Source organism: Hydra vulgaris, chromosome 12 (genome assembly GCF_038396675.1).
Source record: "Hydra vulgaris chromosome 12, alternate assembly HydraT2T_AEP".
NCBI classification, from domain to species: Eukaryota; Metazoa; Cnidaria; class Hydrozoa; order Anthoathecata; family Hydridae; genus Hydra; species Hydra vulgaris.
Genome location: NC_088931.1, coordinates 49,053,773 through 49,065,364, shown reverse-complemented (window position 1 = coordinate 49,065,364; position 11,592 = coordinate 49,053,773). Strand labels below are relative to the sequence as shown.

Sequence of the window (11,592 nt, the reverse complement as noted above, 5' to 3'; positions counted from 1 at the left end):
GCTACATTCCAATAAGTAACTGTGTGGTTTTTGGGGTGCAATAGTTTTTGCGGTGCATATACCTGTACCTCATCCTACTATTTTTTTAATTATATCTTGAGATTATACTTTCACATTGATAACATAATATCAAATTGATATTTGCAGAAAAAAATTACAAAAATTGGATACTTCAATTATAATTGTACTTCTGAATAAAAATTAATTATTAAAAAACTAAAAATCTTGATGTAAAATAATTTTTTTAACTTAAAATTTTGTAAAACGCCAAAATTAAACAAAAATAATGTAAAGAAATTATGAAATATAAGTAATCTAATTAGTAAATAAAATAAAGGGAAAATTTTTTTATAAAATGCTGCTATAAAAATTATTTTAAACTGTTTCGTTGCAGGAAAGTAAGTCATCAAGTACAGCCTGCCAATACCTAAAAAACAAAAATAAAAAATTACTACTGTTTTATCAGTTTATCATACATGTTCTATTTTCATTCAATTTGTAAATTCTATTTCATAAATCTGCACATACTGTAATTTGTATAGCTTGTTGAACACCCTAGCTTTAGATATGTTGTGGTTTAAATAGCTATCCTTAACTTAATCTTAAACCAATAGAATAATTTATTTTTAAACCAATGTAATAACTAAACCTTAAACCGATAGAACTATATACATCTACAACTTAATTTATTAAAAAAAAAAACATAGCATTAAGAAAGGTGTCATCTTATTGATATTTTTATAACATGAAATATTTATAAAAACTATTAGAAGTTAATTATTTTTAATATTTTGAATATCTTATCTTTTTTATGAAGGTTATATGAAAATATCTTGAAATGATATGAACAAAATCCAAGTCTAAAAAAGTATATTAACTAATTTGAACAAATATAATTTGTTCAAATTAATTAAATCAAGATATAATCAAAATGCAAAAGGATTTTCAGAAATAAAACGACACCAAAAAATTTGTTGCTTGTACACTCTTTTTAATGTTTGATGTCACAAATTTTAAAATAAAAAGCCATAAAACTAAGCAGCCTTGCAAGCCATTTGTGAACACTTCAGTTCATTACTTATATAATGTAACATATTCAAATAGTCGCTTGAATTTACTAATTATAATTCCTAAAATACTTTTTTGTAGCTGTTTATACATTTTATTCACAGTAGTTCCAGTCTTTACTTTTCTGAAGGTCTTTTAATAATAAAGCTGTATCAATAATAAACTTGTTTATCAACTTAATAATAACTTAATAATAAATTAATTATTTGTAACCAAGTAAAATATTTATCATCCATAAAAATATTTAATGAACTTACAATACAAGTATACAAAAAAAAACGCAGAATAAAATCCAGACAATTTTAAAAATTAATGAACGTAACTTTGAGATTCATGAATACGAAATAAAACAGAAAACAAAACAAAAATATAAAACTAAAAATAATAATTAATACAAACAATTATGAAGATCTAATAATAAAAAGATAATACTTAAAACTTCAAAAACTTTCAAGCATTTTTTTTTCTTACCTCAGCCAAATAAAATAAAAAGTAATATTTAGTGTGTTTAAATATCCTAATAACACAATAATGTAGAATAAAAATAAACTTACTTCATAAAATGATCGGAATGCATTTCTTGGTTAAGCCTGGACAACACTGATGTGTAGCCAGTCCCACGTTAAGATATTTGTAAACATTTTTTCATACTGTTTTAATATATATTTATACCTACTAATAAATATTATTTTTATGAAATATGTTTTATCAACTATAAGATTAAAAAAAAAAAAATTTTAATGTCTAGTGACAAATAAATAAAAAATTGTATAATATTTATACTTTAACATTCAAGATAAATTTAAAAAAATAGTTTGTTTTGTAATTAAGTAATAAAAAAATAGTTTTAAAAATGGCTGCAAGTTTTCTGAAAATTAGTCAAAAAGTGTGTTAGGTCCATATTTAGTTTTAAAGTTAATTCATTATTTAAGGTTTTAAGACTTTTTGAAAATCAAAAATGTCAATTTTTACAAGAAAAAATAAGATATCTTAAGATATATTTATTAACTTTCAAAATCTCTAGCTAAAAAGAAAGATATTAATGCAAGTATCAATTTCAAATGTAAAACTGTGTGTATAGAAGAGGTAACATAGTGGTTTATCGAGTATTTTTTAGACTTAATTTATTATTTGCAGATTTATGTATTATGATTAAAATAATACGAAGAATATGTAAAAATACTTATATTCTTCCATGAACAAAAAATATAACTCCTATTTCAACATATTAACACATTAAAACATTCAACTTTTGACCAATTAAGCCATAATCTTTGGTTACTTAACTGCATGTTTTAGTGTAGACTGAACCAAACGTAAAAATATTCCAGTCAACACGACATTTAGTTTTAATAGTCGCGCGAACAGTTCGCGCTGAAAGATTTTTGGCCAAATATTAGCGCCGTGAATATTGTGCTGATCTGGTCTTTTTAAAACAGACACTTTATAAATTTTTTTAAGGAGAATTATCAATTTTATCTATACTTTTACAGCATTTAAAAAATTGTATTAAATCCCCTCTTTTTCGTCTTCTTGATCGAATTGCTAAATTTAAAGAACATAATCGTTTTTCATATATAGATATATTAAAAAGTTTTAATTATTGATGTTACCCTTTCTTTAGGAGAATGCACCTTTGCTTTTCAGGAATCTTTCCGACGAGTTGGTAACTTGAAAAATTAAAACTTTTTTGGGCTGATAAAGTTGCTTTATAACTGGAACCCTATTCTAAAGGAACACGTTCTAAACGTAGCTGAGTCACAAAAAAAAAAGGCAAAAGGCTGCAACTACATTACCTCTCAAATGATTTACAAAAACGAATTTATTGCAGAATGTTCGGATTTTGTAATACAGTTGTTTCGGAAGAAAGAAATTCTAGATAGTACGTTTTGCAAAGTTGTTAAGCAAACAATATTTATTTAACATTTCCTAGTTCGCCATTAATCGCAATATGAAACTGTGAAACATTTTTTTAAATTTATAAATTGACAAAAATTGCTTAAACAAAGTTTAATAACATTTATTTTGCCTTACCTAATGTTACCTAAATGAAACTTAACCATTAAGTTTCACATCAGTTTTTTCAAATGTTAACATTAAGCTGACGTTCTAAAATTGCTTAAATGATTATTAAAACGTTAGAAAATAATGCTTTATCAATGATTATAGAACTCAAAGTTAAGAAAACGTGCCAAAATAAGGGAACACAAGCTATAAAAAAAAAACCAAGTGTCCTACTGCTTTGTCATCTCCTTGTGGCTGGCACACATTTAACCTATGTGGTAATAATGCTTCTGAATGCATTCCAGAAGCCATATCTTACATCGGAACTATGCAAACGATGTACACCTTATTCAGTTCTAGCCCAAAAAGGTGGGAAATATTATTTAAGAGTATTGGTTGCTCCCTTTATGTCATCATTATGTAAGTGTTGTAACACAAAATATTAATTCCTATTGACTTTCGCAGTAAAACTATTCAGACTAGTAGCACGACTTAAGATATGGAAGTTTCAAATATAGAAAGCGTGCTTTCTTTATATTAAAGGATCAAAAGGGACCTAAAAAGACCATTTAAGGACTCCCTATCTCTGGAGGGGTCCTTAAAAGCGGTGTGTAAAGCCTAACTACGTTTAGACTATTCATTACAAAATTACTAACTCCCCGTACAAATCGTATTCATTTTTTAAAACATAAAAAATATTGATTTTTTAAATTTGTGAAAATCAATGCTTTTGTTAAAAAAGGAAGTCAGGTTTTAGGAGAGAGCAATAGATAGTTAGACCTCGTGGGTACTCGTTATCTTAATGTTCCCTTCCCCTTGTGCGCATTCGTACGTTTTTGGGTAAACCCCCCTCCACTTATACCTGCGTACGTACTTTATGGAAGACTCCTAACATTACAGCAACTTCTAATACATTACTTTATACTATTCAAAATTTTGTTCTTGATAGATTACGCCTAAATAAAAGAATAATTTTAAATTTATAATTATAACCTATATATTTTAATTGGAAATTTAAAATTATTCTTTACTTAGGCGTAATCTATCAGGAAAATGTGACCTATATATTTTTACGCCTTTCATGCTTTAAAAAATTCCAACTCTTTTACAAGCAAGAGAACTATTTTTCCACCGTTTTCTCAACTGTTTGTGATGTCTGCCCTAGTTTAATAAAATACAAAAAGCCCTAAAATGTATGACGACCAGTATATTTTTACGTCTTTTATGCTTTACAAAAATGAGTAAACGACTAATTACAAGAAAGATACGTGTCTTATAGTTAGACCAACAAAATTCTCGACCTTTTAAGTTGTTCATAAAAAGAAAATCTACTAAAAAGTGGAACGTATTTTCAGATAACCTGCTGAGGTTTTTTCAGAGAACCTGCTGAGCCTAAATTGTTTTCAACTGATTAGTCTTCTTTAATTTCAATCGATCTTTGACGTTTTCGTTTTCGAAAAAGACATTTGGTCGAAGTCGTTCGAAATTTCTATAGATTTTTATTTTCAACCGATTAGAAATAAATCAATATTTAACCGATAATCTGGCCTGTGTTTTTCAAGTTGCTTTTTTTTTATCTACGAAAATTTCTTTTTAAATTAATAAATAATAAGTTAACCAAGCATTTATCGAACCTTATACCTCCCGATTCTGTAGTCAGCGCTTCAGCCACTGCGCCAAGGCTGATCAGATTTAGCTCGTATTTAAATTAACAACAAAATATATAAAATACATATCGGAAAGGCGTAGCTTATAAAAATTGAAAATACAGTACGTCGAATATTCAGTGAATCGATGATTTTGGAAAATTAGCAGTACAAGTTTTAATTATAAAAATCAAAAATTGTCAGTTGAAAATCAAAACGTCATAATCTACGATTTACGAAATTTCAAAATTAGGTTCACCGAATCATATAGATCGCGTTGTCGTCATACTTTTCAAGGCTTCTTTTACAATTGAATTAGCGGCGAAAAAATAGCTTTTTCGCTTGAGTTATTATTTTTTTGGCTTACACGTTGTATTCTTAAATAGTAATGAATGGTAAATCGCTTCTTATAGATATTTGTCCCTAACACCAAGACTGCGCGCAATAAAAACAGTTAATTTAGTTTCACTTATTCAAAAAATAAATTTTATCACGTGTTGCGGTAGATAAAGGGAAAATAGATTTAAGTTATAAAAATTATCCAAAAGACAATTATCTAGGTCACTTTTTTGTAGTCTTGAATTATTAAAATAATTAAAATAAGGGTAAGTTAATTTAGTTTTTTTCATTCACTGATTCAATTGAGGGGGCAACAAGCCAAGAGATGTTAGTGACGCTTAAAGCAGTGTTAAAATCTTAATTGTATGAAACACTTAATTGTGCTAAAAGTATTACGCCATTTCAATAAGTTATGCATCTATACCTCTAAACTTCTTATCCCTCAATTAATAATAGGCTAAAGACCTTTTATATGGTGTTTGATTAACAACAGAAAATCAAAGCAAAATCGACATAACTAAATCAGTATAAGTAAATTTTTGCTTCGTATTCATATTTATGATTAAAGCACACTGCGTATCATAATTTATTTTTATTTTGTAACAAAAAGATTAATTTTTTTTATTTTTATAAAGATTAAATCAAAAAATATAAGCGCATGTTAAATTCTTGGCATACCAATCTACGCCCAAAACTTATGAATACACGAATTTTTTAAAAACCTATTGTATTTGAAAACTAGCCTTATCGCTTGCTTCTTAAAGTTCAAAATTTGGAAAAGAATTGGTTAAAATAACTTTTCAGCGAGAAAAGAGTTTTTAAATATTTTTTTGAAAATTTTAAAACTCGAAATATTTATTAAAAAAGAATAATAATTCAGTTAATTATTCAGAAAAACTATCAATTAACTATCAAAAACAGTTTTAAGACAGCCATTTTTGGATATACAGATATTTGTTAAATCATCCTGGTTAAACAATATAAAAGATAATGTAATATGACAAGATAAAGTAATTATATTAAATATCAATCAATAGAAAAAAGTTTATATCAGTCTGAACTTGCAATAAACAATTATGAAATCAGTAAAATGAGACTACTTAAAATCAAATTTCACTTTCAGTACCATTGTCAAACAGCTTATATAAGTACAAGTTAAGATAATAGCGAAAAATCATTATGATAATAACAAGATTGTTACTGAAATCTTTGATATCATAAGAAACTTTAACAAAATATCTTTTATTTTTAACACACAAAACAGCTAAAACTTGGTATATCCATCATAGGAAGCAGTAGCAACTGACATGGAAGATGCAGAATAAGCTTTATTTAAATATGGATCTGATGTTGGCTGTGTGGTTGTGATACCACGTAACTGATTTCGATATCGTGTATTTTGATCGTACAAAGTATCATTCATTTGTCGTAAATCAACTACTTGTCTTTGCAAATCAGTTATTTTCCTTCTTAAAAGTTCATTTTCATCGATTAATCGTCTAGAATCACCCATGACACCCATGTCACTAAAATCATCACGTCTTCTTTTGCCATACATTGTGGCCCCCATCGCAGAACCATAACTAACAGCCTCAAGTTGCTGTTCGAGTTGATACTCTCTTTCTGAAATGTGACGGAATCTACATCTGTTACCTCTTTGACATATTTTGTTTAGGAAATCTTTACAAACATCGCCGCCAACAGGTACCATACCACCTTGAAACTTAGTGCCTCCTAAACCCACACCACCCAAAGGCCCCATTAACGCTCGCACTTTATCAGATCGACCTCCATGCGCAGGCAAAATTCCAGTATTATTGTAATCAGCTTCTTCTTCTTGTGTGATATGCAAAAATTTGCACTTCATTCTATCACAACCTTTGTTCTGAAAATCTTTACAAATAGGAAGTTTTTGATCAGGCTGTGATACACCTTCAGGATGGAAGAACTTGCACCTATTGCCGCGGTTACAAACTCCTCGCTCATAATCTCGACATGTGCCTTTATTTTGTTTATCTTCATTACTAGCATTGCTTGACATTCTTTATGCGCTAACTAATACGCCGCACTAAAGTCCGCAGAAAGTTTGTAGAAATGCGTAGCAAAGCAATGCAACAGCGAACTTGACAGGAATGCTTGCTAATAGCACGCTAACTTTGCTCAATAGCTAAAATATAAATACCTATTTACAATAAATATACTATAAAAAACCTGAAACTTTATGCTACATAGAAATTTAGAAGAATTAGCTAAACTTGTAATTTAAATATAAATAATAAAATGACAAAAAAAAAGTAAATTCCACTAAAAAAAATTATATTCCTAGTTATTTTAAGTAATGTGAAAATTGTTTAAAACAAAAGCACAAAAGTGTACTTCCTAATATATTAAAAACAATCATTCCAACTATTTTGTTAACACCAACCATAAAATGCAAATAACCTTAAAGTTTTAACTTTATTTTTTTTTTATAAAATTTCAACACTTTGTTGATAGGTATGGATTATTTTCGAAGTTTAAATAAAAAAATTTTATCAAAATTTTTTTATCAAAGCTCTGATAATTTTTATTAAATCATAAAATGAAATTCCTATTGATAGATTTTACCCATAAAGTCTTTTAAGTTCCAGAATTTTAAGAGGGAAAACTTAACTTGTTATATGTACTTATGCATCAGTTTGTGAAGATGCACTTATTTGCACTAACAGGTTTTAGTTATAAGTTATTTCAAAATGTTTATGTATTATTATTCAGTTAGAATCATAATTATTCACAAAATTTATTTAACTAAAAGCAATTATAGAAGTAAGCAAATCAACACTGAAATTGTTTGCTAAAGATATAACAAAATTTACATAATATGAAATTATCAATTTTTATATTAATCGGTACACATAAATAAACTTATGAGTATATACATTTATTTTTAAATGTGCATAAATAAAAGATTTAATATTATTTTTAAGATTATTTTTTCAAGCTAATTTCTAGGAAATAAGAAATAGAAGCATGTATAACTAATTACACAAAAACACACAGTTGTATAGAAATATTAATTCATTAAAATGTTAAGTAAAATTTATAACTTATAACGTCAAAGAGGTACTGCCTAATTGATTAGTCAACTCAAAAACTTGATAATGCATATTAGAAAATGTAATAATTTAAAAAAGTATTCACTCAAAAATTTATGCATAAAATGATCGAACACATTAAACTTTATCAAACATATTTTAGCAATAGTTATATTTCTTTTGAATTATCGTTTTAGTAATATGGCAGGAGCACACCTCAATTTTAAGGATGTTACATACCTTGTATAACTTTCAATAAAATTTAATTTCTTAGTTGGAATGACTGTGGAAAGTATTTGAAAAAAATTGAAAAATTAAAGCGTGGAGTTTGCAACACAATATAAATAAATACCAAATTAAAGGAAGGCGCAAAATGAAGGCAAAATCTGGCGTAGCAAAACAAACTGAGAAGCATCAAGATACAGCGTTCATAAGCGTTTAAAGACAACAGCTTAACAATTGTGAGGTAAAGGTCTGGATTCTAATGTTACTTTACGGCACCGAAAGCTAAAGCTTGGTTTCCAATAGTTGTAGAAATGTCGAACAGCAGTTGTAAACAAAGTTTTAAACAAAAGGTTCCGGAAATAGAATCAACAAGAATTGTTGTTCAACAAAAACGCAAAGCTGCTGTACAACATTTCTACAACTATTGAAAACTAAGCTATAAGCTTGGTTTCCAATAGTTGTAGAAATTGATTTGACTCTATTTCCGCAACCTTTGTTTTGCAACATAAATTTTGTTGTACAAACGACTTTAAGTTGTGCAACTTACTTAAGAAATTGTTCCCACTAAAAAAACATTGTTGCACAACAGTTGTTTGACATTTCTACTATTAGACAACAGGATTTAATTATCTAGGATAACAATAAAATTTGTTTCGCAAAATAAATACTAACTAATTTGAGCCCTAGTTATAGTTATATTTCTTTTAAATTATCGTTTTTGTAATATGACAGGAGCACACCTCATTTTTAAGGATGTAAAATACTTTGTATAATTTTCAATAAAATTTAATTTCTAAGTTGGGATGACGTGGAAGCTATTTGAAAAAAATTGAAAAATTAAAGCGCGCACTTTGCAACATAGTATAAATAACAGGGCCTACGACACGGGTTTCGAAGTGGATGGGGCACAACCGTCGAAGAAAAAAAAAGGTCTTTTACAAAAAAACTAGGGGCCACGTACTTTTTATGACTATGTTTGAGCAATAAAATTAATTTTGCCTGTTTCATCTAAAACACGTAATAACTTTGTTAATGCTTTACTTTACTTAGAAAAAAAAAATTTTTTTTTTTTTGGGGGGGGGGGGGATTTTCTCCCTTAAGTGAATCAAAGAAAAAAAGTTAAATAAAAACAAAATCTTACATACATTTGCTTATATACATTGCACCAATAAATAATAGTAATAGTTATAAAAAAATTCTGAGGGATACCATATTTGACTCAGAATCGCACTGGCAAGAGAGCTTGCCTATAGGTTCAGGGCCTCACTATAAATCAATATGCACAAGTAGAACATACACAAATAAAAATTAATAAAAACTATTTACTGTTTATATGCATCAATTTTGCGAAGATAGTACAATAAATATGGTAGCCAATTCTACGATTTAAATACAAAAAATTTAATAAAACTTACGAAGACATCGTAAATCAGCATTATATTATTACTTATTAAAGGTAGAGTAAATTATCTTGAGTAAGACACTAAAAAATTAATATATTACAAAAAAGCATTAAACTTTGTTTTTTTTATCGAGTTATACCGTATATATTTTATATAAGCCGCGGGCTCTGGAGAGGATAAAAATGAGTTGATGCAAAATTATTATAGGGCAAAATTATTTTACTTATAAAGATTAAATTATATTCAGAAAGTAATAATAATAATAACTTATCAAACACTTTTATTCCTTTAAAAAATCTTGATATTGAAAAGCCACTAGGAGTTTATTTCAACAATAAACTTAAGTGGTTTGATTAAATAAATAATGCAGCATTAAAAGCTAACCAGATGCTTGGTATAAAAAATATAAAAAATTTTATTAATTGGAATTCAATTATGTTATTAAAACTATATACTACCTTGTACGCCCGCTACTTGAGTTTTGCGCTCCAGTATGGAACCCCTATTTGAAAAAAGATATAAAGAGACTCAAAAAAATTCAACGCAGAGCAACTAAACTTGTTCCTCAATTAAAAAACATGAATTACAAATCTCAATGGACAAATTTGGGCTCAACAACGCTTTCAGAACGACGAATGAGAGGCGATTTGATTAAGTATTTCAAAATCTACAAGAATTTTATAGAAGTCAAGTTCCTAAATCCAAATACTCTTGTTTTTTAAATTGTCCTGCAGGAAACTTATGAAACAAATTCAGCAGCCATGCCATTGTCATGGCATATTCTATCAACGAATTTAAATTTAAACAAATACAATAATTTTGTCGCTCCACTAGAATAAAGTTTACTAAAGCAGGGCCTCGTTAGATGTCCAGTTCATTGTAGCTAACTACTTCTATTGTAGATTAACGGGTGATGCGGAAGTTATCGGACAAAATAAAAACGTCAATAACTTATTTATAAATAAAAAAACAAACTACTATTATATTTTTTTTTAATAAAGCATTTATCTTTTAATAAGAATATATTATTTTTTATATGAAAAAACACCACCATCTGCAATTGATCTCAATTTTGCTCTGACACCTTTCATATGCGACTGTAAAAAGTTTGAATCAATTTCTTGTAGTTTTAGTTTAATGCGATCAATCAAAACTTGCTCTGTTGAAGCTTGCCAATCTCCCTCGTAAACCTTCTGTGCCAAATGTCCCCAAATATTTTCAATTAGTCGTGCTTGAGGCACATTTGGGGGATTGGATTCTTTATCAACGTAATAGACATATTGGTCCATCCAATTTAGAGAATCTTTAGAATAATGAGAACTTGCTAAATTTGGCCAAAATAAATAGTTAAAGTCTCCATGATACTTGTGAATAAATTGAAGGAGTCGTTTTTCTAAACATTCATTAATATAGATTGATGAATTGATCGCTACAGCCTTGGAAGTGCGAAACAATGGCTCGGACATACCACGGTCAGATATGGCTATCCACATTAATAATTTTTTTGGAAATTTCTCTTTTCCTATAAAACGAACTCTTTCTGGGCATGTCTTTTTGTTGTTTGTGTAGTATCCATAATTTCCAGGCATGTTGTCCCCTGCAAAACAAAAGTATTTTTCGTCATCGATGACTAGAAGCAATTTTATGCTATATTAGTTAACTAGTTTCCTGCTTCTTTTCTGTGCCTTTGTTTGATGTTCTATAGTGTATTTTGGAGTCTTTTCACGTTTTCTATATTTAATATTCATTTTTTTTAACTGACGACCTATTGTCGATTGATTTACACCGAATTTAATACCTATTTTTCTCTGACTGACTCCTTTTCGATTGTTG

At 28.0% G+C, this 11,592-nt stretch overlaps 2 protein-coding genes and 1 long non-coding RNA gene across 4 annotated transcripts; all 3 read right to left on the bottom strand.

Moving 5' to 3' along the window:
- Positions 1–225: 225 nt before the first annotated feature.
- Positions 226–1,750, bottom strand: LOC136087795 (uncharacterized). The gene is made up of 2 exons (XR_010642074.1): positions 1,623–1,750; positions 226–427 (listed from the first exon to the last, which is right to left on the bottom strand). It is a non-coding gene; the product is annotated as an uncharacterized LOC136087795 (long non-coding RNA).
- Positions 1,751–6,053: 4,303 nt separating this feature from the next.
- Positions 6,054–8,614, bottom strand: LOC100201544 (zinc finger CCCH domain-containing protein 10). 2 transcript variants are annotated; one of them, XM_065813551.1, is made up of 2 exons: positions 8,484–8,614; positions 6,054–7,224 (listed from the first exon to the last, which is right to left on the bottom strand). In XM_065813551.1, the coding sequence occupies exon 2, from the start codon at positions 7,096–7,098 to the stop codon at positions 6,322–6,324; it is 777 nt and encodes a 258-aa protein (XP_065669623.1). In that variant the 5' UTR covers positions 7,099–7,224; positions 8,484–8,614; the 3' UTR covers positions 6,054–6,321. The 2 variants fall into 2 exon arrangements, with proteins under 2 accessions (XP_065669623.1, XP_065669624.1); XM_065813552.1 differs by having other exon boundaries at positions 6,054–7,239; positions 8,484–8,597.
- Positions 8,615–10,784: 2,170 nt separating this feature from the next.
- LOC136088174 (uncharacterized) lies at positions 10,785–11,348 on the bottom strand. The gene has a single exon (XM_065811849.1). It carries the CDS (start codon positions 11,346–11,348, stop codon positions 10,785–10,787), a length of 564 nt encoding a protein of 187 aa, XP_065667921.1.
- Between the last annotated feature and the right edge of the window lie 244 nt (positions 11,349–11,592).